Genomic DNA, 27,884 nt, shown 5'->3' with positions numbered 1-27,884 from the left:
GGCAGGTGAAACCTGAACAGATCAATACCCAATACACACACACACACACACACACACACACACACACACACACACACACACACACACACACACACACACACACACACACACACAGTCTCCATGATTCTTCTCTGATACACACAGATTTCTGAAGGTGAAGTGTATCATGTATGCACCGCTAGCGGCACTAAACACAAATCGTATGGTACAAGGGTATTTTAACATGTTGACATTTGCTTACACACTATTTTATCAAATCTAAACTCACACATTACAAACATTGAGTCAGTGTTGGCATAGTCAATAAGAGCAGAGGTCATGTTTCAGGAAGTCTGTTACTGTTATCACTCTAAAAACGAATGATTCAAGAGGTTTTTTTCCCTCATGGCAATGTCTTAGAACTCTTAGGGTCCTCCAAAGAATCTTTTAAAAGTTTTATTTTTTTTTTAAAGTAAAAAACTAATGAAAAATGATATTAAAATTCTACTGATGTTAAAGGTTACCAAAGTGTTAGATCACCCAAAAGTGAAAACTTGCTGTTAATTTCAGGTCATTAAATTCTTGTGCACTGTTCAAATGTACTACCATTTTGTTATGTTCGAGATGGAATCATCTACTCAATTAAAAATGCATCAGATAAATATTTTTATAATTTAATCAACCTCAGTTCTGATCAAAACTTCTAAATCTTTAAAAAAATACAGGATTTCAACTTTTAAATTTGTATTTAATGTAAAAAGTAATTGTGGACTGGATTTGTTTATACCTTCTATGACAGTCTTGGACATATACGAATGATTAGTTACAACAATATATTTTTTTTACCTATTTTACTGTTGGTGTCTGTTTTTGTCCCATTGACTTTCATTATAAACACATTTGATGGTGCATAAATACACAGTCTTTGTTTTTATTTTCTCCGTGTATTTCTGAGAGCTGAGACGCATATTTCGATTTTCTCAGACAAATCACGATAAGTGTACAAAGGTCACTCTCACACACTTTAGTTTGCTTGTATACTCCATGATCAACAGTAAAAATGACTAATTTTACCTTTTTACCATCAGGGACAACCACCAACAATCAAAAATTACATAGTGTTATTGGCTTTACTATCAAAATAATGTGGTTATAATAGAAGTCAATTTGGCAAAAACAGCCACCAACAGTAAATTAGAAAGAAAAAATGAAAATCAATGAAAAACAATGCATCAATGCCAATGTTGTTTCACATGTCCAAGACTGTGATAAGAATGCAGGACACAATTACCTTTTATATTGAATATAAGTAATTTTGTGTGTGTTTTTTCACCAAATCAGTGACATCATTTAATAGCAATTAAAGAGTAAAAATACTGTAACTTTCTGAGCATTTTAGTTGATCAGGACTGAGTTTGAGGTTAACAGATTTATGCAAAAAAAAAAAAAAAAAAAAAGATATCTGATGCATTTATACAGCAGTATAGATGTTTTCATTCTGAACATATCAAAAGGTAGTACATTGGCCCAGAGTGTATCATTGAGTTTTTTTATTTATTTATTTATATATATTTTTTTTTATCAAAGCATTTTCCCATTATGTGCCAATATAACATTTGTCACCAAAAATCATGCCTCTAGCTGAAACTGTTACAGTTATGGCCAAATTAAGACTGAAATTCACCTCAGTGTGGATGAAAACATCCACAACAGTATGTAAGGGTTAAGACATAATGTGACTATTTTTCACCAGACCATCACCGAAGAAGATTTTAGCTGAAACTATAATCCTTGGTGTTTCATGAAATGACAGTAAACAAAGTATACAGCTGAAAATGAATACCCGTGACACATTGAGGTCTTTTGAAGCAAAACAATTGGTCTGTGCAAGAAACAGAAGATTACTTACAAAATGTATACCTTTAATCCATGACCTCTGCAAATGGACCAAAGTATATTTGCATATGCGCAAACTAGGGCTGCACAATATCTCGTTTTATCATCGATATCGCAATGTGCGCATCTGCAATAATCATATCACAAGATATGCAATATTGAGTCTGAATTATAGCTGACCTGGAGCTACAGAATTGTATTTAATTTACATCATTTAAAGTTGAAGTCAGAATTATAAGCGCCCCTGAATTATTAGCCCCCTTTTTATTTTTTCTCCAATTTCTGTTTAACGTAGCGAAGTTTTTTTCAGCACATTTCTAAACATATAAATTTTATTGACTTATTTCTAATAACTGTTTTATTTTATCTTTGCCATAATGGCAGAAAATAATATTTTACTAGATATTTTTCAAGACACTTCTATACAGCTTAAAGTGACATTTAAAGGCTTAACTAATTAGGTTATCAAGGCAGGTTAGGTAATTAGGCAAGTTATTGTATAATGATGGTTTGTTCGGTAGACTACCACAAACAAAAATAGCTTAAAGGAGCTAATAATTTAACCTTAAAAAGGCTTTTAAAAAATTTAAAACTACTTCTATTCCAGCCAAAATAAAACAAATGACTTTCTCCAGAAGAAAACATATTATCAGACACACTGTGAAAATGTCCTTGCTCTGTTAAACATCATTTGGGAAATGAAAACTTCTTTTAAGGAAAAAACTGTTAATTTAGACGTATACCTTCTGAAGTTGGAAACAAAACAATATATTTACTTTATCTAAGAGTTTTTTTGGATTTGGTTTAGCAACGAGACAATCAAAGTAAGAAAAGCAGCGTTCCAACCGTATACAAGCATTTGTATTATGATTTACTAAATTTCTCTTTCGGAATACTGTTTGACACCAGAAAACTGTCAAATAGTGCTATTCAACTATCTTGTTTATCTGTATTCAAATCACAATATTTAACACAGAACAATAAAAATCACAATATCAGATTTTTCCAATATCGTGCAGCCCTAGTGCAAATGATAATTCAGATGTGAGGGTCTTGGTTTATTAAATATAGCACAAATGTGCATTTCCAGATTGGAATAATAATAAAAAAAAAATAATGTTGTGTATAATGAATAAATGAGTGTTGTGCATAAAAGCGCATTACTGATTTACACACACACACACACACACACACACACACACACACACACACACACACACACACACACACACACACACAAACGCAGAAATATTTAGTCAGTAGAAACAACATTAAAGCACACGAAGAGCATCAACGTTTCTTCATAAATTGGGGAAATAAAGGCATATTTCACCTAAAAAGAAATATTTTGTGATTATTAATTTACTCGCCCTTAACATGTTCCAAACATTTGTGTTTTTTTTTTTATTCTGTTGGATAAAACAGAAGATAGTTTTAGGAAAGCTGAAAACCAGTATCCATTGACTTCAACATTATTTGGTTTTGACATACTATGTGTGCCAGTGTTTACAGGATTTATTCAAAATATTTTATAATGTGTTCGACAGAGTAAAAAAGCCTTAAAGATTTGGAAATAGTTAAGGGTTTTAATTTTTGGATAAACAATCCCTTTAAACACTAAGAAAACTCATACAGTTTACTCTTGCGCATTGTTTTTCTGAATATCTCGAAACTCAAAACTTTTGGACAAACAGAGTTTCAATGGAGGAATAAAAGTCTCTTGGGATTTATTAAAATATTTTGTTGTTGCGTTTTAAAAGACTCGCACACATCTCAGGGGTTTGGATTTTTCCAAATCTTTCATTTTAGGATGAACTAATCCTTTAACATAGAACCACTGATGCCAACAATAATAAACAAAAGCTTCACTTTTAAGAGAGTGAGGGTCATGTAAACTTGAGAATCTCCCAAAATAAAACTGTACAAAGACATTTGCAGAAACCACTTAAACAAAACCTAACAAATCCAGTATTAGGCAGCAAAGATAAAGGTTTTAACTCAGTCTTATATTTATATATATATTTTAAACTGTGTTATTCCGATCCACAAATCTTCCAACGATTTACATTAAATAACAAAGGAAAGGGTAAGTTCTGTTTTAAATCAGAGGGAATATTAACAAAGTTCACTGTTCACGTGTAGGTCCACACACACTTCTTCAAAGGCTGGATAACTTTCATTGGTATCTTCCATTGGAGCCGTCCCGAATCAACTACACCCACCTGACATATGTATTCAGGAGCATAAGTGAGGCATCCAATTGTGTTTTAGTAAAATACACATCTGAGGCATCCGTCCTGTTTGTCTCTCAGATGTTTGTTTGCAGATTTCGAGGAATATCCACCGCAATCCATCAAAGAAGCAGACGGCGTGAGTGCTATAATGAGAACAAAGCTTGATGTCACTGATGAAATGCAGGTAGGCACAAATCCTCCGCCGGTGGATTATTTAGCGGGACAAAAAAACATTCCCTTTAGTGTATGGTGGGGATGTCTCCAATCCAAGCTCCAGGTAATGGCCTGGGACACGAGTATTCATTCTGTGGAGAACAAACGAGACGGCGGATGAATAATAGGGGACAAAATCATGAGGCTGAGCTTAGGAATAGATGAAGGAGCCTTTTTTTTTTTCTTATGAATGGATTTATTTATTCAAAAATAGATGTTGGAAATGCAGACATTAAATATGGGTGAACTATGAAAAGAGGTTTTCATACATCAAAACCAAAAACTTCTTTTTAAATCAGAAAAATATAAAACAAATGCATAGTTATACCTTACTAATGAGAATATATTTTACAAATGTTTTAAAAGCATTTTAAAGCATTTAAATGTAAATGAATGTGATGAAATATTAACTCTTTTTAAAGATCACAGTACATTACTCGTCAGTTTCAACTTTTTTTCCACTATTCATTCATTCATTGATTCATTTTCCTTTGGCTTATGCTGAGTTCAGACTGCATGATTTTTAAAGTAGTCGTGTCACAGATGATTTCACACTGCATGACTATCTGGGCTAGTGTTCCATCAGTGCTGTTTACACTGCAGGATGTATCGGCGACAGTTGGTGGTTTCACACTGCATGACTTTACCATAGGAAGATTCACAGACAACTTTGTCTCAGTCTGCAAACTACACCTCACAACCAAACACACGAGAGAAGTTACATGGAAACAACATGAGGTTGCACAGTATATATTTTATTAACTACATAATGAGAAAGAAGCCATTAGTGAGGTAGTAAATGTAAATATTTTGCTCACCTGGCCCTTGAAGGAAATAAGCAATTTCTTCTCAACTTTATTTCTTTGTAAACCCGATTGATATTGCTCAGATGACACATCAAAAAGACATGGTTGCTCCTGTCAAATTCCCACTAATTTTTCCTCCATGTCTTGGGTCCAAATAAACAGAAAAGAAGCGCATTTAATTTCTCCACCAACCTCTCGCTTGCATGCAGAGACCCATACTAGTGAATGCTGCTCTCTCATTGGCTGTAGGTGATCGCCAATGTCATTTATTAATCAGAACACATTTCACACAGCATTATTTGAACCGCTGACAGCTCCAGATATTTACCACGGCAGATATCTGACAGGTGTCGGCGACTTATCTGCGATTCTCTCAGATTGGGTCTTTCATAGTTCACACCGGTTGCCTGTGTTTTTAGGCATTAGTCTGCAATTTTTTCAAAACCTGTTGGTGAGTCCAAATCAGAGCTAAAATCATGCAGTCTGAACTCAAATGAGTCTCTATTTCAGAGGTTGCCACCGTGAAATGAACTGCTAATTATGTTTTACGCAGCGGATGCCCTTCCAGCCAGAACCCACTAGGAAACACCCATACACACTCATTCATACACACACACACACACACACACACACACACAGATACACACACACACACACACACACACACACACACACACACACACACACACTCATACACTACGGCCAAATTTGTTTACCCAATTCACCTATACCGCATGTACCTTTGGACACCAACTGGTGACCTTCTGGCTGTGAGGCAACAGTCCTAATACTGAGCCACCATTCCGCCCTTTTTTCTACTAATCAAACATCAACATTTTGTATAATACAATTGTATAATAAAAATGTTGTATCACAGAATTAGAATTTTTATTATTACAGTATAATTCTTTTTGGTGACGCGGTGGCGCAGTAGGTAGTGCTTTCGCCTCACAGCAAGAATGTCGCTGGTTTGAGCCTCGTCTGGGTCAGTTGGCGTTTCTGCGTGGAGTTTGCATGTTCTTCCTGCATTCGCATGGGCTTTCTCCGGGTGCTCCTGTTTCCCCCACAGTCCAAAGAGATTACAGGTAAATTGGGTAGGCTAAATTGTCCGTAGTGTATGAGTGTGAATGAGTGTGTATGGATATTTCCCAGAGATGTGTTGCAGAAGGAAGGGCATCCTCTGCATAAAACATGTGCTAGATAAGTTGTCGATTCATTCTGGACTAAGCTGAAAAAGAAAATGAGTGCATAATAATTTATTTTTTCTGTGATTGCCTTTTTCATTAGGTCAGAATAAGTTTTGTACTTGAATTGACAATTTTTACATTATGCTAAATGACAATGATACACTCAAAAAATATACTTTTGCTGCTTGTTTAAGCTACTTAAATGAAAGGACACAACACAATTCTTTCACAACAAAAGTTTTTCTTTAGCCAACTTAATTGTTGTCATGCAACCACCTGTCCACTCGATCCCATTCCCTCTCATCTCTTGCAAGCCATCTCTCCTGCAGTCATACCAACACTGACTCACATAATTAACATATCTCTTGACTCTGGTTTATTCCCCACTACATTTAAGCAGGCTAGGGTAACCCCACTGCTAAAGAAACCCAACCTGGACCATACGCTACTTGAAAACTACAGACCAGTATCCCTGCTTCCATTCATGGCCAAGATTCTGGAGAAAGTAGTGTTCAATCAAGTCCTGGACTTTCTTACTCAAAACAATCTCATGGACAACAAGCAATCCGGCTTTAAGAAAGGCCACTCAACTGAGACTCCCCTGCTCTCGGTCGTGGAGGATCTCAGACTGGCTAAAGCAGACTCTAAATCATCAGTTCTCATTTTGCTGGACTTGTCAGCTGCTTTTGACACTGTCAACCACCAGATCCTGCTATCTACGCTTGAGTCACTGGGCGTTGCGGGCACTGTTATACAATGGTTCAGATCTTACCTCTCTGACAGGTCATTCAGGGTGTCTTGGAGGGGAGAGGTGTCCAACCTACAGCATCTAAACACTGGGGTACCTCAAGGCTCTGTTCTTGGGCCACTTCTCTTCTCCATCTACACATCATCTCTAGGACCAGTCATCCAGAGACATGGATTCTCCTACCACTGCTATGCTGATGATACCCAGCTATACCTCTCTTTTCATCCTGATGATCCCTCGGTTCCAGCTCGTATCTCAGCCTGCCTGTTGGATATTTCACACTGGATGAAAGATCATCATCTTCAGCTGAACCTCGCAAAAACGGAAATGCTTGTAGTTTCTGCCAACCCGACTCTACACCATAACTTTTCAATCCAGATGGATGGGGCAACCATTACTGCATCCAAAATGGTGAAAAGCCTTGGAGTAACGATTGATGACCAACTAAACTTCTCTGACCACATTTCTAGAACTGCTCGATCGTGCAGATTTGCACTCTATAACATCAGAAAGATCCGACCCTTCTTATCTGAACATGCAGCTCAACTACTTGTTCTAGCTCTTGTTCTCTCCAAACTGGATTACTGCAACTCTCTACTAGCTGGGCTTCCAGCTAACTCTATCAAGCCTCTTCAACTGCTCCAGAATGCAGCAGCACGAGTTGTCTTCAATGAACCTAAACGAGCACATGTCACTCCGCTGCTAGTCCGTTTGCACTGGCTGCCAGTTGCTGCTCGCATCAAATTCAAAACTCTGATGTTTGCCTACAAAGTGACGTCTGGCCTAGCACCTTCTTATCTGCACTCACTTCTGCAGATCTATGTGCCCTCCAGAAACTTGCGTTCTGTGAATGAACGTCGCCTCGTGGTTCCATCCCAAAGAGGGAAAAAATCACTTTCGCGAACGCTCACGCTCAATCTGCCCAGCTGGTGGAATGAACTCCCTAACTGCATCAGAACAGCAGAGTCACTCGCTATTTTCAAGAAACGACTAAAAACTTAACTATTTAGTCTCCACTTCACTTCCTAATCTGCAATTGCTTCTTTGAATATCACACTAACTGTACAAAAAAAAAAAAAAAAAAACTACTAACACTTCCCTTCTTAGACTTTACAGACCTGAAACTTGCCTTTAGTACTTATTCATTGTTGCTCTTAGTTGTGCAAATTGCTTCCTTGTCCTCATTTGTAAGTCGCTTTGGATAAAAGCGTCTGCTAAATGACTAAATGTAAATGTAAATGTTGTTGTATGTTCAATCCACTGACATTTATAAAAACTTAGATATAAAAACTAAATTTATGTTAACTTAATTGATTTGTGTTGGGACAACTTGATGGAATTGTGTGGAACTCAGCATTTTACAGTGTAAATTATTTCACCTATACTTTGGCATTTTCTATTGACAAGATTAATCATTTATAGAAATTCCCTTAATAGACATTTGCTATGATGAAAAAATGTTATATTAAAAAATGTTAAATTAGAAAATGTCCCCATGTGTCCTCCTACGATGTGGTGGGACTCAAAATCACAGGGATTTGGATCCTATTTTAACGTCAGGAAATTTTATAAAAGAGACTTGTTGGGTTTATATCCCTACAATATGACAGTGGACACAATATACAGTACAGACAGTTCTGTCCAAACAGCTTACAAAAGTAGATTTTCATTTTAGGTGCCCTTTTTAATGTATTAGATGTATTGATACTAGTCTTTAAGGAACAAACAGTTTAAATGTTTAATCTTTTTTTGATAAATGTTTTAAGAAAAAAATATTTCAACAAAACTACTACCTAATAATTACAATTAAAATGACCAAAAAAAAAAAAAAAAAACTATAATATTTATAATTTTATTTAACTTACCTAAAAAATCCATTTGAAAATGAATTGATTTCATTACTTAAAAACTATTGCAGACACTCACATTTAAGCTGCCATGATTTCCACAAATAAAACGAATCTGAAATCAAACCTAGCCTTGAAAAAGTTATACAAGCTTTTCATAACCAAATTGATGATATGAATACAAATCATGCATTTTTAATTTACATTTCTGAACGATTTCTGCTTTTAGAAATGCAGACGTTAATTAAAAAGAAATCTGAATATGGGGAAACATCAACATAATGATACGGTCACATCAGTTCAGTAGCATGCAATTTTGATATAAAACGAAACTCTCATGCATGGCCAATGAATTGAAAAGAACCCGTTTTTGAAGCAGCGCTAGATGATTTGGCAGCTATCAGTAAAGAAAGTCAGAAATGGAAATATGGCAGCACATTGTGTGCCTTCATTGTTAGGATGTTAATTCGACTTGAGACGACTGAATTTACTCAGCTCGAGTGACCTTGCTGTCATGAGCACTTGGTCTTAAATGGATTAAGCAAACTGCCACGAATGCTAATTAGCAATATGCATTGAGCGCAATCGTCATTATCTCAATTATCCTCAAGTTCAACTAAGGTTCTTTCAGAAAACCAAGGGAATAGCAGCTATACTGCCCAATGAGTCAACTTGAAGACAAAGATTGGACTAATTACAAGATAAAATGGGGACAAAAGAGTTTCTACCCACGAGAATAAGAATCATCAACGTCGAATGGATTAAAATCTTTCTCGCTTCATCCAAATACGTAACATACAGCCAATGATGATATCTATCACCTTTCTAACACGTCAGAGTAACTACAAACTCTCAGTGCAGCCCATTTTAATGGTCCCCATTCCCTGTAATTGTATGATAAAGTGCAGCTTAGAGATTCTGCTAAATACAGTAGCTTCTTTTGTTAGTTGATAAGCAATTTAATTCTACTTCTCTTAATAGAAAAATTAAGTAATGTTTTTATTTAATTTTATTTTATTTTATCAAACAGCAGATTATTATGCAGGATGATCTCGGAAAGCAATTCGTGGCGGAGACTGTTTTTAGGTATGGAGCCATGCTTTGTGTTTAGCACCTGGGAAAGCTAAAAATGGCAGCATTTTGCACCATTGTGAGACGTTTGTGCTGCCCGAGGGTGAGCTTTGATTTTGTCAAACTGGCTGACACAAGCTGTAGCCCTGACTTACAATTGAAATGAACTTTTAGTGAAGCTGAAAGCATTTCTACAAAGATAGAAGAGTTTATGCAAGGTTCTGCTATTAAAATTTACTCAGAGCTGTGGAGGATGCAGTACAAAAATCAAGCACTTACACTTCAGAAAAAGCATTCAATTCATTTTACTTGAGTCAAATTACAAAAGTACTTGATTTTAGTACTTAAGTATTACTAGTTTAAACTTTGTATTGAAGGATGTTTATATATTTAGCAAAAAATTTTTACTTTTATAATAAAAAACTTTTAAAAACATCATGTTTGTGAACTCTACACTTACATTATTTATTATTACCAAAGCATCTGTTAAGGAAATTAGGAACCTTATTTTAAAGTGTACACCAACTCATTATTATCATGTGTTACTAACATTTGGTATTTATTTTGTTCATGTTAACTAATGCATTAAATAACATATTAATATACATTTGTTACACAACAGAATTAGTATTGCTGAATAAACATGCTGATTATTGTTATGTCAAGCTATGTGATCCATGAACAATTGCGTTAGTGAATGTACTGTAATAAACATGAACTAATTAATCTGTTAATGTAAAGAAATGCATCAGAAAATTGGTAAATTAGCATTAACAAAGTCTATGCAATGCTAAATGAAGTCACTGATCACCATTAGTTCATGTCAACCAATGTATTAACACATTTTATATATATATATATATATATATATATATATATATATATATATATATATATATATATATATATATATATATATATATATAATATGTTAAATAAGGCGCTAACTAACATTAACTACAAACTTAATAAGTTTTACCGAAAAAAAACTTCTAGTTGTATATCTATTACAGTATATTCTACAGCAGCAATGATGCAGAAGGAAGAATATATAGCAGATTTAGTGCGATTACTTTTATTAACATTATTTTAAATTACAATAATTAATCCTAAAGTTAAAAATCAGTAACATATAGTGTGTGATCTTTCTCTTGTTTTTGGCATAATCAGTATGTAAATTTAGTAAATAGCTTACTAGAGACGAGTGCTGCGTTCACAGTATATTTGAGCATGTGAAATAATGTTGAACAGCACTGCGAAGAGGGGCAGGATTAAACAAGTTGACAAGATATCTAAAAAATTGAGCGATTGGACATCGCACATTTTTAATTTCTTTACAGAGAGGCCATGTTTTGATCCTCTATTAGTCTCGCGCAATCACATGATGATTGATGAATTCCCCAAGCTTGAACTTTGCAACACAGTGAGCTGTGAAACTTGCCAAACTAGCTTGCGTTTCCAGTCTCTTCCATTTGCATGCATATGAATGCAAGTCTATGGGTTGTAGAGTGCAGTCTGACTGCGACTTTACTCTGTCAGAATCATCTAAATCAGTGAATCATCAGCTGGAGACCAACTCTGAATAAATCAATTGAATCAGTTACTGCAGACCAGCTCTGAAAGGATCATTTGAATCAGTGAGTCATTAAAGGCCAGTACACACCAAGCTGATGACAAACAACTAGACAACTAAAGACATCCTTGCTGCATAGCACAATCACATACTGAAGCAGGTCAAATACATAGTAGACATTGTAACACTCACTATAAAGGTCCATGCTACTGTGACAGTTGGGTTTAGGGTTAGGGTAGGTGTAGATGTTAATAATTGTGAGGGTTGGGATTAGAGTTGGCACATGCATGTCTCCACTACGTATTGGATCTGATGCAGTACAACATCATGCAACAGGCTGCAGCAAGAACAGACTCTAACCAACTAGCTGGACCAACATTGACAGATGGAACCCAATGCCTTAACATCGCTTTGGTGTCTCCTGGTGTTGTATCGAAATCTGACTCCCGGGACAAATCTGACTCCCTTTCCCTGAAAAACCTGTCCTAATGAAGTAACAATCAAATAATTTGGCAAAATGGCTCTATAAAGCAAGATGTGACTTAAGCATACATTTGGTTTATATGTGACCCTTTAAACCTCTAATTGTAGGGGAAGTACATTTAAATCAATTTGCACTATTGATGAAACTTGTGTACTTTAATACTGTTGTATCAGAAATTTAAAAGAAATAAGCTTTCTGTCAATGTATTTGTTTCATACGGTGGCCAAGAGTGGTTAATGCGCTGTTATAAAAAAATAAATAAAACACATGCAATTACAAAAAACGCCAGCAAATTAAGAAACTATCTTCATCAGTTTGACAGCAAACTTGTTGCAAATTCTCACAACACAAACAACTGAAAAAATGTTCTGCATTTTGTCACAATGCAAAAAAACTGAAGAAACACACTGCATTTTGCCACAGCACTTGCAATTATCCTTGTAACACAATGGAAATGTTTTAAGGGGACCAAAGAACATGACGGATCCTGCTGAGATAAAGATGTGTTATTATGACATGATTGTTGCTAATTGAAGTTGTTGGTAGTCTTTTAAAGGCAAGTTTTTCTTTTGTTTTAATATCCTGATTATATGATTCTGTAGTCTTTTGTCAATTATAAGCCAAAATAAACTAATAATTAAATGTGAAACGTTGTTTTATTAGTATATGCAGTGCATTTAATAAATGCAGCAGTTTCTTCAGTTGTTTGTGTTGTGACAAAATGCAGCACGCTTTTTCAGTTTTTTTTTTTTTGCGTTAAGAATTTGCAACACGTGCTGTCAAACTGTTGAAGATTGTTTTTTAATTTGCAGGTGTTTTTTGTAATTGCATGTGTTTTCTTTAATTGCAGTGTGTTAAGCTCTGTCGGCCACCATTTTATTAAACATTAAAGGTAATTTAAAAAACGGTTGATATGTTACACTTTCAAAAATAATGAATTTATTTTTAACACGTTTAGGTGCTGACTGTCAATCAGACGAAGTGAATAATTATTAAAAAGGTTTTCATAACAGAAGACTCTCTAAATGGATCATTTGAAACAGTTCCTTTTTGATCTCTAACCAGTGAAATTAAAAAGTCACAAATTAACTGTTCTGTGCAATTTGTGGTCTACTGATAAGATTCAGCTTGTTCACAATCAGGACCCTACTTTCACATCTCTGAGACCTTATGATAGGTAATGGGGTAAAACATATCACAATATGGCGTTTTGAAGTGTAGTAAACCAAATAAAGTAAGTAAAATACTCATGGATACTTTAAAAAGTATTTAAATGCAGTAGGGAAGAAAAACACTTGTACAAATATCAGTAAAACTGATGAATTGATTTACCACAAATATAATAAAGCTTGCTAATGCATCGGAATTTACATGCACTTTATGTTTCAACAGTGCATTCTGGTCCATTAAAAGTGCCATTGCAAAATTAAAGAAGACTACATGAATATTAATAGGGTCATGCAGATGTTGCCATGTAACCTTCTAAGATCGTACAGCAGCTTATTAAATATTCATCAGCCATGTATTCACATATTGATTAGTTAGGTTGTACATTAGCACACAGATAAAAAATATAACAGATGAAGAAGTCATATCTCCATTACTATGGGCTGTAGTCAAAGGAAAAACTATTGTTTGGTGATGCATGAATACTACTCTTCAGTGACTTCTAAAGCCACAGTAATCTTCTTTATCAAGCCTCCATGTTAATTTTTTTTCTGACAGCTCTAATTGTGACATAATGATTCATTTTTGATTTTAACTTTAGAATAAGAAGTAAAACTGGAGGAAAGAGCCCTGCGATGTATAGAATGGAGGATTAAAACAAAAAGCAGGCACTTCAAGACACTCAAAACAAATGCTTGGAGCAGATGCACACTCTAGAATGCTAAAAACAGACATAGCACAAGAGATGACATATTTTTGGGGTGTGAATAGATGATTATTTCATCGCTCTCTCTGTGAGTTCAGAACCCTGATAAATATCATTCCATTTGCAGCTTCCGAGGTTGAGCGTTAGATTGAAATCTTTAAGGAGAGCACATATAGGACATATTTGCCACCATGGGATTATAAAGCTCCCCTTGTATTCTAAGTCATTTTGAGATACCAGGCTTCAAGGTTTTGAATTAAAATTGATAAAGAATGTAGAATTCTAATCTAAAAAATACACTTTATGCTTAGAATCTTAAGGCTCTATTTTGCACAAAAAACACAAAGCATAAAATTAAATTTTAATAATGTTTTATATTTTTCTTACGTAAAATTTGTGCAGGAAATGTTTAAGAGCTCAAATTAATGCTGGTTTATTTTTTATGATATATTTTATATTATATTACTATTTTGTTTCTGGTTCAATTTAAGCCAAATGCAAGTTTTAATTATAAATAGGAATAGTTTTTTGTAAAAAAATGTTAACATTTTAAGGTCAATATTATTAGACTTAAGGCTTCTTCATATTTTTTTGATTGTCTACGGAATAAATGTAATACATCATTATACAATGATTTGCCTTATTACTCTATCTCGCCTAATCAACCTAATTAACCTAGTTAAGCCTTTAAATTGAGCTATATGTTGAATATTAATATCTTATATAATATCTATCTATCTATCTATCTATCTATCTATCTATCTATCTATCTATCTATCTATCTATCTATCTATCTATCTATCTATCTATCTATCTATCTATCTATCTATCTATCTATCTATCTATCTATCTATCTATCTATCTATCGAGATATATATATATATATATATATATATATATATATATATATATATATATATATATATATATATATATATATATATATATATATATATATATATATATATAAAATCTAATATCTATAGAAATATTATTTACAGTCATCATCATCAATAAGTTATTAGAAATTAGTTATTAAAACTATTATGTTTAAATGTGTGGTGAAAAAAATTCTGTCAAACAGTAATTGGAGAAAAATATATAGGGGGCTAATAAATCAGTAGGGTTAATAATTATGACTTAAAGGGCACCTATGGAGAAAATCAACTTTTTTAAGCTGTTTGGACAGAACTGTGTGTAGTTATAGTGTGTCCAGTCATATTGCGGTGATATAAACATAATAAGTTTCTTTTTTCTGTGTTAAATCAGCATCCAAATCCCTCCCATTTTGAGGCCCACCACAACTTGACGTAGGAGTGCAGTTTCCCTGCCCACCGAATTGATTGACATCTGCGTGTTAACATGTCTCCGCAGTAACGTGTATAATCATATCAACAAGACAGGACGTGTGCAAAGCAACCGAGAATAAAAAATCTGTTTGGTTTGCTAGGATCTTTAATCATCATCAAATGTGATCAAGAGTCAGTTTTACAAGTTTAAAAGGTCATAAAACACCAAAACACATTTTTTGAGCTGTTTACATTCATATATGTGTCCAGCGATGCTAAAAACACTGACACATATATTTCACAAAAAAGTGAAAATTGGTTGTTTTTGCGTTAGATCGAGCAAATTCGTTCTTCCGGTTTGAAACAAAATTTTTAAGCTGCATCACGCTGATTAGGCACTTGCGCGTATTTCAGTTAATAGACTGACTGTCTGTACCTGCAAGATCATCGTGACACCTCTGAGTGTGCAACATTAATTCATGAGAAAGACCTGGTTCAAACCAATCAGCGCGCTCTATTTTGTATGCGGTGCAACTTTAATAATATGCATGATAGCATTAAAGACTGTTTATACCTGCACAGTGTTCAGGTGGCAGAGAGATGCCACGTTGTGTTGCCAAAACAAGTGGGAGAAGAAGAATTGTTTGGAGGTATCATCAGTGTTGCTTTTATAATTCACTGCAGTAAAGGTTTTGTTTTCATTTCCCTCTATGAAAGTGCAGTTGACCTAACGTGTGGATTACAGTGCACGCGACACGTGACAAAAATACATGTCTAAGGAACATTGTTTACCCGTGAGCTTTTCTCATCTGGAAATGGTGAAATCCAAATTTGCCGCTCGTCTCCCTTTAAAAAATACGTGGCTCCAGTTGGTGTTGATTGTCCTGTCTCTAAGTGAGCGACTAGTGGTTTTTGTTTCCTTATTCAGATGGCAAAGTTAGTTCATATCATTAGCAGTACTCTTTCAGTGTTTAAAGACATACCTTAGTCAAATGATTTCTAAGTTAATAAAGTTTGCAGTATGTTAATATCACTACAATATTATGGACTGAAAGATCCGCTGTAAATGCTGCTTTCTGAGTGTAAACATGTAAACACCGCAATCAAACTATTACCGTCATGCAGGATTTTCACCGCATTTTGTGAGCGGAATAACACACACAGGTTTCTGACACTACCTGCCAAGTGCATTTAAGTTACGGAGAAATGCAGAGGGTTTTTTCTTTTATTCGCCATGCAGTATCTAACATTGCATTAAAATTACATACAAAGTACCTCAATTCAAATATTTCATTTTTCAAGAGGGGCATAAATGAAATTCCTGAATGAAAGAGCCAAACTGCAGTTAAAGTCCACCATTTAATAATTTGGCAAATTATTTGATTAGATGTAAACACAGTCACTCACTGTCTTTCTCCCCTGCGTCTGTGTGTTTGTTTTGCCTCTGTGTGTGCCCAAACCGACACTCATTTTATGCTTGTTTTTATGCACCTTCCCTCTTTCCCTCCTTTGACACTCCCCCATAAACAGAGCTGGACACGCCCACTTTCTGACTTTTTCCAAAGTAAATGTGTGAAAATACCCTGCTGAAACAGTGGGGTTTTGTGGCCCTTTAAAATGTTTTAAAACATTGCATGTGTGTAATGAATTAAAGCAATTAACCGGAGCACCCAGAGGAAACCCACACGAACACAGGAAGAACATGCAAACTCCACATAAATGCCATCTGACCCAGCTAGGGCTCGAACCAGGAACCTTCTTGCTGTGAGGCGATTGTGCTAACCACTAAGCTTCTGCAGTTTGAGACTTTAGAAAATTGAAATGTTGTAAATTTGCAAGTTTGTCCCTACACAATGCTTTAAAATAGCAACTTTGTCCAACTACATTATATCACCGTATATGCTAAAGCAGCAATAATGTAAGAGAATGAATATATAGCAGATTAAGTACAACTACTTTTTATTAACATGATTTTTGATTACAATATTTAAACCTAAAATTGAAAATTAGTAACTTATATAATCTGAAGTAGTCTGTAAATTTAGTGAATAGTTTACTAGAGTCTTATTTTGACCAAATCATTTGAATCAGTGAATCGTTAGCTGGAGACCCGCTCTGAACAGATCAATTAAACCAGTGACTGCAGACTCACTTTGACCTTTGACCACTTTGACCTTCTTATCTGCTCTCACTTCTGCAGATCTATGTGCCCTCCAGAAACTTACGTTCTGTGAATGAACGTCGCCTCGTGGTTCCATCCCAAAGAGGGAAGAAATCACTTTCGCGAACGCTCACGCTCAATCTGCCCAGCTGGTGGAATGAACTCCCTAACTGCATCAGAACAGCAGAGTCACTCGCGATTTTCAAGAAACTACTAAAAACAAAACTATTTAGTCTCCACTTCACTTCCTAATCTGCAATTGCCTTTGAATATCACACTAACTGTGCCCAAAAAAAAAAAAAAAAATACTAATACTACTAATACTTTCCTTCTTAGACTTTACAGACCTGAAACTTGCCTATAGCACTTATTCATTGTTGCTCTTAGTTGTGTAAATTGCTTCCTTGTCCTCATTTGTAAGTCGCTTTGGATAAAAGCGTCTGTTAAATGACTAAATGTAAATGTAAATGTAAATGGATTATTTGAATCAGTGAGTCGAAGTCATTTAGACATATTGGGCTTCATTTAATCAATTATTTTCTTTTTAGTTTAGTTCCTTTATTAATCAGGCCATAGCCTATAACAATAATAGTCGCCATAGTGGAATGAACCGGCAACTTATCCAGCATATGTTTTACGTAAAACATATGCTGGAATAGTTGGCGGTTCATTCTGCTGTGGTGACCCCTGAAAAATCAGCTGAAGGAAATGATTGAATGAATTTACATGGTCAAAATCATTTTTCAACATTCTTTAGTTGCTGTTTAGATAAAACAGTTTTGTTTGAAAATGAGATTTTATAAAATATTAGGTTATAAATATTATTATTATAAATATTAGGTTTTATAACTATCAATTTCTTTGGTCCAAATGTACTTGGAAAGTGTAAAGATATAGCAAATGCAGATGTACAGCGTGCACAAGTTAGACCAAATAAATGAAACCTTGGTAAAAAAAAAAACATTACCAACTCTGAAAAGCTTGTTTACACATATTTGTAAAAGCAGAACGATAGCCTGTAATTCCAAACATTTTATTTGAGTTATGACAGACACAATAAAAGGGAAAACATGACAAGCTGACAAGAGACCAAACAAAACAAAGCAACGCAAAAATATCGACAAAATACATGAGCAAAAAAATCAGGTGAAAACGTGGTTAGAGATCAGCGAGGCTTTGAATCACAACCAAGAAATGCTCATGAACCCCCTGTGGTAAAACTGACTTAACTAATTAGTGTGTTAATAAGTTTCACTTGGCTGAACCTGCAGCAGAACCTCCAATTATTACAACACATAAGCTTCAGAGCCAAGTTAAATAATAGATGATAGCTTATATACCTCCACTTTACAGGCCAGGGTGATTACCAGCACTGCGTTCGGCCTTTATTTCGTAAAGTAAAATTAACCTCACTTCCTCGTGGGCAGAGCGGTAATTAGATTATATTAGAGAGGTTTAATTAGGAGCAAAAATATGTAGTAATTAGCCAGAATTGTTTGGGGAATGTGAAGCGCTAAGTGAGACATATGTCAGACTCAACCTGTCAGTAAAAGCATGCTGTTTTTCTAGTTTCTGGCCCGAGGCTCCAATTATCCCATTGTGTCTTCCAAACAACGGGAGGTCAGCGGCTGTGTACGGGCTTTCCTGCTTTCTTTTCCACAAACCGCAAAAAACATGAAAGAATGAGCAAATGAGAGAAGTTTCAGATGGAACGGAAAAGGTTGCCTTTGAAAAAGAGCTCCAGCCTTCCAGTGAGTTTTTGCTCTTGTTTAGTCTCTTCCCTTTGAACTGAGTCTCTTTCGTGATGCCTGCATGTCTGATAATTGATTTTAGGGGGATTTTTTTTCGCTCTCTCTCCAAAAAAAGATTTTTTTTAGGTTTGGCTTGGCAAAAATGGCTAAAAAATGTCTTAATGCATTTGATGATGAGTTTTCTTAAATAACCGAAGGGCAATATTTTTGCACATCATCCAACAGTTAAACGGAGCTGACCTGATTAAAAATGTTTAATGCAAAACGTATTACCATCGTGTGAGATTTTTCCCTCAATTTGCAACAGGATAGTCTATACCAGGGTTCACCACACTTTTTAAAACCCAGAGCTACTTTTTGGGTACCAATTAATGTGAAGGGCTACCAGTTTGATACAATCTTCTCAAATTTGCTCAATTTACTTTTACTTATATGTAGTGGTGGGGCGTTATCGGCGTTAATGCGCTGTGTTAACATAAGACTCTTATTGGTTGATAAAAATATCTATGTTAATTAATCTCAAAGTTTCGTTGGGAGCCGGGTCTATTCTATGCAACTATGAAGACTTTCACCTTGATATTGTAGCGCGGATGCATACCTGGCCGAATTGCACTCTAGGTAAGAACGAGTCTTCGCACCTGTGTGTATTCCTACTGTAATAATACCACATTAACCGTGACGTGCTAACATGGATGCAGTTGACTAGAGTGCATCTGATTAATGTTAGCTCTACATCTAACTATTTGTAGAGTTTATGCGTTCGAGTAAAACATATAGAAATAAAATGAACCAGGTGCCTTTTAAAATGAATGAAGGTGAATGAAAGTCAAACCGGTGAGCCGTCTGTAATTTAGTTTTTTGCCTTAATAGGCAATAATATAATTAAGGTGTTAAAGAAAAGTGCTTTCGTGTAAGAGTTTCCTGTAACTTTGGGTGACTTCTACTGCAGTTTGGGAGTTTCACATACACTCATAAACATTTTATTCATGTCCCCGTGACAAACTGGGGTATTAGAAGCAAATAAGGAGTAAAGACTGGTGAGAGTGTTATGGAATTTAATAATGCTTGCCAATTGGAAAGAAAAAATCTTCTGCATTTCATGATGTGTGTGTGTGTGTGTGTGTGTGTGTGTGTGTGTGTGTGTGTGTGTGTGTGTGTGTGTGTGTGTGTGTGCGGTCCTTTACTGACAGCCGAGTGTATGGATCTTGTCAGAAAATATGCCAAAAAGACCTACATGACAGTAACAGTTTGATTGCTGAGTTTACTTCAATAATGCCACTAATATATGCATACTCCACATCTTAATACAATTTCTGTTTAGTTCAGTTATGACTTTAGTCTGATTAAAGTAACGCCTTACGTAGGCCTACAGTTTAAAATTCATGTTTAACTTAATAAACAGTAAACACAAGTTCATCTTATTGAACATCATTTATTTTAATCACCAATTATAGTAGAACACAAGCAGTTTATGGTGCATTCGGAAACATGAGATGAGCCCCTGGTCTAATGCACCACCTGGCTTGAGGTGGCGCATTATTCATATTGTGAATGCCTTGGGCAGAATAAAAATGGGCCATTTTAATCTAGATTAATCTAGAGTAATTCCAAGATTACAGTAAGATCACAATTAAAATATTAAAACTTTTTGGCATTTTGGCTATTCAAGTGTAAGGTAATGTAAACTCAAGACAAAGAAACTATTTAAATTCAAAATATGATTGTTTACTGGAATGTTTGTTTACAAAAACTTGTCACACAGATTTCTTCATGTAAGCAATGTAAGCAATGTACCCGCAATAAACCAATAAAAAACTAAAATGATTTCCGCGTTGGATTCTAAGTGGACGGCAAAAAAAAATCAAACTACAGGCATTGCAAATATGGAAATTGGAAAATAATTATGATATTATGATTTATTATAATCATACTTATTTTATGATATTATGATAATTATGATAATTATAATAATGAATACAAACAATTGTACTCATTGAAAAGTTGTATTGCTGAGAGCTGACAACATTAATTATAAAGTAGAAACAATTTAGCTTAGTCCTCCTTTACATTCAGCCAGTTGCTAAAACAGTCCAGTCTGTTGACATTATCAGGGTACAATGTGGCCCTTTTCTTTCTTTCTTTTCTTTCCCCTGGTCTATGTACACATGGCTGTTTGACACTATTCTCTGCACCTACTGAGACAGTGAAGGACCAAAGACACCAGCATCACAAAATGCAGAGGGTTTTTTTCCCCCATATGGCGTGTTGTATCAAATTCCATTAAAACAACACTCTTCCAGCAGTTCATGCTCACATCCAATATCCCCCTTGTCACAGGAGGCATGCATGAAAAGTTCATGAATGAAAGTTAAAGTAACCAAACTGCAGTTAAAGTTGACAAATCAAAAATGAAACACCCGAAATTCCATGAAACTCCGGAGGAAAAGTGGATAGCCTGGTGATGCAATGACATTAATGATGTGCTTTAACATGTACAATGGGATTATAAAAGGAACATGCAAAAATTAACTCATGTAAACACTTTAATTATATTATTGTCTTCAGATTAGAGCAAATGATTTGATTACTGATGTCCATGTAAACATAGTCAGTGATAATTTGCAACATTTGCCTATATTTAGACAAAAATTTTTGATGTGGCATGTGGCAGTGTTTTTATTTATTTATTTTTATTACACACACACACACACACACACACACACACACACACACACACACACACACACACACACACACACACACACACACACACACACACATTATTAATTTAATTATTATAAATTAAATTATAAATTTATTTTACATTTTAATTTAGCTGTATGTCAAAAGAAACTTTTAGTAGTTTTGAACGAGGTAAATATCTGTAATACTTATAGGGTTTTCAATAATTGGAGAGCTGAATTATTCATTCAGTTTAAATCGACTGACAGTTTACTATGAGAGACTCCCTTCCGCATTAAATGGATCATCAAATGATTCAGTTGAGAGCAAAATAACTGAATTAAAGTTTTAAATCTAAAAAGAATTTCAATAGCTATGTGGGCTTTCATAATAATGTACTCATAATATCAAAATAATCATTTAAAAAGCTAAAAAAAATGAAGCAAATTTTATACAGATGAACAAAACTGATGTGAACTTCCATGAACATGTTTGAATCATCAAATAAATTATTTGATAGCTAAACCATTGGGAACTAATCAAATGAAGCTCTTCTCAGGAAACCTCAAAGACAAAAATCACAATACACACGTACACACACAGTGTTGGTCAGAGTATTCCAGTGTATACATCATGCATGTGCAGCAGATCACTGTTGTAGTGTGTCTTTTTAGAGAAAGTGGAGTGTTCGCTATGCATTGGTACCCTTGGATCTGTGACAAATCACATTACCCAGGGCATTTCCAGCCTGCACTCTCTCTGATCAGAGGACAGCACGGTTTCTTCAAACCCAACGGCTCACTTTATTTATTTCTGCATTATTGAGATCATTACTGCTAAGCCACATCTGAAGCCCGGACACATTATTCACAATAAGACGGATATTGCTAATCTTTCTTTCCTAATCTTGAGTAACGCAATATTAAAATATTAGTACAGAGAGTTGTTGTAATAACAACTGGATACATATTTTCCTCCACTAACAACATTGGGACAAATAGGTCACAGTATTGGATGTCTCAAAAACTATTATTCGCTCAGTTAAACTATGACTAATTTTATGATATAGAAATACATACAGTGATGGTAAAATTAAATTTTGAATTGCAGCAAAATTTTAAATAGCAACATGAAAAAGTTGTCCATTTAAGCATTGCAAAATTATAACATTTGTCTATTTAACGGGGTGGTATAATGCTATTTTATGCATCTAGAGTGTGTACACAGTTAAAGAGCTAGACTCTCATGCTCAGCATGGATCATGCTTCAAAAAATGATGTGTGATCATATCATGATAGTTTTACTTTTCCTAAAATCTTACTTGGGGGTCATATCTAGTTTTACAATTTCTTTTTCAGAGATTGGCTCTTGGTTACATAACCGAGGGTGGAAATCCTTCTATGGGTGCCTCTCATGAAGAATCATGTGAGTGAACAGTGTGAGCATGCTTCAATATATCTACACAGGATTTGGCTCAGAATAAGTCCAAAAAAGTGGCATAAGGGAAAGCTGATCTTATTCAGCCAATTTAACAATTTCACAAATAAGTTTTTAATACCTCAGCTGCCCTTTCCTTCACGAGTTACTTAGAAAGTATAACTTGTATAATTCCATGCTGACACATATGGTTTATGACATGATACAATGCAGCCCCATACACTGCAGTGGAGATTAAAGCTGCTGGATTTACAACACATCATTTACTCCAAGCAAACCAACCAACTAGCCAAGAATGATGATCACACTGTATGTGTCACAAGGTTACGTTAATAAAGTTGTTCTCATTTTATTAACATCTGTATGAGAAGATATTCACTTGCACAGTGTTGAATCAGTTTTCCTTAAGGTATTTAAAAACTAAAGACTTGTCAGCTCTCTCTAACTTCAATTCCTGTCACTCTATACTGTCTTATTACAATAAAGAAAGAAAAGATGAATGCAGAACTACTCTATAGGTACTCGAGATCAATATGAGATTAGGCAAAAAGAGCATGATAAAATACAGTACATCCCCTTTAAGTATTAAAATATTGAAAATGTATCTATTTGGGTGTTACAAATTGAAGGTTTAAGCAAGTTTTGTAAAATTAGAACTTTGGGTATAAGTGTTGCAAAGTTGTAAATTGTGTATTAGGTGTAACTGAAAAAAAAAGTTTAGCAAAATTGGAATTTTGCTTATTTATGTGTCATAAAATTGCAGCTATGTCTAAATATAGCAAAATTGTCAATTTAAGCATAAAAAATGTAAACTTTGTGCAAGTGTTCCAAAAATAATGACATATCTTGCTATATTGTTCTGTATTTTAAAGGTACGGTATGTATGTTTGATACCCAGTAATTGAACTAGGTATTACATTCCTGGACAGGAGTAAGTCTGACGGCCGAGACTAAAGGTTGATTTAAATCATGTTCTAAATAAAAGCAACAGCATGCATTAGAAGGAATATTTTCCATATTAAAAGGAATTTTTGTTCTAACCAACACCTCGAATTGATTTATTAGAAGGAGCTTCTATTTCATGCAACTGGATAAACAATTGGAATTGTGGATTCAACAACAGGAATAACTGAAAGTGCTGTTAACTCAGATAAACCTCATGTGCTTTATTCAGTGTGAAATGGTAAAAATGTGAGTTTGAATGAATGAATACATTTGTTTGAATGTCAATTTACATGACATTTATTGACATACTACTGAAAGCAGCAGCAGATAGTTCATCTCAGATCTTAAAAATAAAATAAACCATCTAAAATTGAACTCTAGGGGCCCTATCATACACCCGGCGCAGTGTGGCGCAAGGCGTGGCGCAGTATTCTTTTGGTATTTTCAGCTTGGCGCAAGAGTCGTTTTGAGGCGTTGCGCTACGCTGTTTAAATAGCAAATGCATTAGCCCTCATTTTTGCGCCCATAGGCGTTCTGGTCTAAAAAGGAAGGCGTTCTGAGGCTGGCCGCTGGCGCGTTGCCATTTTGAGAATCTGTAATAGATTTTTCATTAGACCTAAACTAACCCGGTCTAAACTCCGGCGCAGAGTTGCGCCTCACTTACGCACTGCTTAATACGCACAAGAGAGCAATAGGCAAATATCTTTACATATGAAAAGATGTAAATATTAAGGATATATATAGGATATAATAAGAATAGATATAGAATATAAATATAAAGGATTAAAATGTTACAAAACATATTATTTTCTAGCCTACATAAATATGAAAAACCACTGCTTTTATGTGGCTTTTTCAGTTCATTCATAACAATTTGCTTTTGTATAATGTTATTATTATTAGCAATATTATTTATTATATCCATATTTATATTTCTTTTATTAAAAACAAGCTTAGATTTGCCCACCTGTCAGGTTTTAGACCATATGGGGCACAGCATGTGTTTTAGTATATAACTCAGGTTTTTGAGCACATTATGTTATTATTATTTATTTATTCGTTTGCTGGAAATTAGAACTGAATTTAGAAATAGTTTTCAAACAAATATTTCCGCTTAACAAACAAAAGTATTTATTTATAGACTAATTGATGTCTGTGCGTAAAGGTTTCCCTATCCAAGAGCGAAAGTGAAAGTGATCCATTATCTCTCATTCTCATGCAGTAGATGCTCTGTTTAACAGTTTTCTGTTAAAAAACTGTTAACTGTTTGCTTGTGAAATGCTCATTTTTTCTACTTAGACTTACTTTGCGTCCTGTAAATAGCGAATGCGCTCTTGGCGCGACGCAGCTGGTTCTTAAAGGGAATGGAAGATGAGATTCTAATTGGTTTATTCTCAAAACACACCTATAACTCATTAAGAAAATAAACTCAACCCTTTTAGAACATGCGCCGCGGCGCAAGGCAGATTTTCCGTCCTTAAATTAGCAAAAACGCGTCCTGACACGCCCTGAAAGCGTTTGCGCCCTGCGTTTTGCGCTCTGCGCATGGACCGTCAAAATAGAGCCCTAGAACTGTGACTCAGTGCAAACCAACACATTGTGATTCAGCATGTAAATAATGTTAAAGAGGTTTAATATGTATTAATTAGATTATAAACTTTACCATTTCGAGAGTGGGTGCATATTATGTGCTTCTGAATGGCTGTATGTAAATTTCTGTCGTGATTCGTCTGATGCAAACAGCCTAATTACTTATCCCTGCAAATATCGTCAGGGTGTTGTTAGAACACAGGGTTACAATGTAACCTGCTCACCTATTGTTTATGCTGGTAATATTTAGATTATTTGCTAATTAATAACCTCCGAGGAACTGTGAATCTGCGTCTCATTTCAGTGTTTGTTAGTGTCCACTAAAGGCCACATTTTGGTCATAAATGCATGCTTTGAGAGCCTTTCTAAATGAATGAATGAACTATGTGGTCTCCAACAAGGCAACCCAGGGAGCAGAAATATAATTGGCTAAACTGGCATTGGGTGGGTTAAAAGAACTACTGTACGTAAAACAAAGACAGCATTCTGGCATGAAAATTTTCAAAGCAGAATATTTGACTTCAGTTTTTCAGATAAACAAGAATGTTCACATCGTATACATATCTGCAAACATATTATGTTTTATTTTGTTTTTGTGCATTAGAAGAGTAGAAGAACTTACATACAGCACTTTTAATGTATCCAGTTATTAATATCTCTTGGCAATCCATGACTACATGTTTTTCTTTCTTAGAAATGTTAAAGCACTTAATAAGAACAGAATTCTAAGAAAATCATCCAGATGAGAATCATTGGAGATCTAATCAAGAGCAGTAGAAGCATATAGAAATCTAAATAAACAAGAAAGAGGGAGAAAATAGATTTGCAGTCAAAATGTGGCGTTCAAATTGTTGACCCTTAAGACAAACAAACTCAGTAGAATGACTCACCAAACACATAAATCTATAATAATAAACAGATGAATGTCATGGAGCCACAGAAAAGAATTGGATTATTTCCTATTAGTACACAGCAAATTCATCTGAGTTAAATTCTCGGTGTTGAAGCATTTCAGAGTAAAGTGTTGACGTTAAAGAGTTAGATTTTGATAAATGAATATAATAAGAGTTAGAATTGATTTTATTCAGTGCGAAATCAAGGAGTTATCTTTTCTACACTTGGTGGTGTTATTTCCAACATCCGGGAATTCATGCAGCCCCAGTCACTGAAGAATTTTCCAGATGCCATTTTCCATCTGAGGTTTAGAACAGCAACTGGTGAGTCAAACTACCTAAATGTTGGTATTTTACTGACTTTCTTTGAGGAAATACAGTTGTAAACATATTGTTAAGTTAATAACTTTAGAATGGAGTGACAATTTTAATCTTCTGCGGTTCATTCATGGTCGTTTGTGTATCTAGCTTAACTGCATTACTATTGACTTCTTTTCAAGAATGTTTTTATATATGCTCATGCATACATAGTGCATAAAAACATCAAATGTACATGTTCAACACATTTCTGTTACGCTTAATGCTATTTTGTGCGTTGTTACCCATCTGTAAAATAAAATCGACACTTCTCCTTTAATTTGAAGCAAACTAGCGAGGGAATCCCCTAGCCTACTCTGCCCGGATGCTAATGGCAACAGAGGACGGTTTCCATAAGCTCTGGAGAGTTTCTAAAACATATCTGGTGAATAAATTAACATATGCTTACTTGTAAAAGGCTTCCTGACTAAAACATATGATTGTTTGTTATTCGTGTACGTTAATTTGGTTATTTTAAACACCGCGGCCCTTTTAAACTGGTTCATTCGTGGCCGTCCATATACCGTTAGTTCATAGACTCGCGTGATAACGTACGCTTGAATTATATTAAGCGTTGACAACCATTAAAGTCGGAATGTTAACATTAATGTCTTTAAATGACCGCGTTTGCACTTTCTCAGGCATTTAAGGTTACAGAAGTCTCCCGGAAGTTGCGGGACTAACGTTAACGTTATCCCGCAAATGCACAGAGACTCCCAGATGCCCAAGTAGATGCCCGCAAATGAATGATAATCTCCCGGAAATCGCGCGTCTCCCGCCCGGTCATTAAACACTTTGCACACCCCTCTCCACCGCATCCCTCCCAGCTCTTCAGGTACGTCGCGCGCAAGTCACCCCCACCGCTCTT

General features: G+C 35.0%; 1 protein-coding gene across 4 annotated transcripts in view; it reads right to left on the bottom strand.

Moving 5' to 3' along the window:
- Nucleotides 1-3,096: 3,096 nt before the first annotated feature.
- Nucleotides 3,097-27,884, bottom strand: part of lrrtm4l1 (leucine rich repeat transmembrane neuronal 4 like 1) — a 318,547-nt gene continuing 293,759 nt past the window's right edge. For 3 of the 4 annotated variants that reach the window (XR_012385765.1, XM_073913412.1, XM_073913413.1), the window contains one exon: nt 3,572-4,414. Coding sequence is in view for 3 of the 4 variants with exons in the window: in XM_073913412.1 (XP_073769513.1) it covers nt 4,349-4,414 (66 nt within the window). In the remaining variant the exon portion in view is untranslated. 4 annotated transcript variants of the gene reach the window in all.

Source organism: Danio rerio, chromosome 10, assembly GCF_049306965.1.
Source record: "Danio rerio strain Tuebingen ecotype United States chromosome 10, GRCz12tu, whole genome shotgun sequence".
Taxonomy (NCBI): domain Eukaryota; kingdom Metazoa; phylum Chordata; class Actinopteri; order Cypriniformes; family Danionidae; genus Danio; species Danio rerio.
Note: the sequence above shows the minus strand (reverse complement) of the source record. Positions and strands in the feature narration are given on the sequence as shown.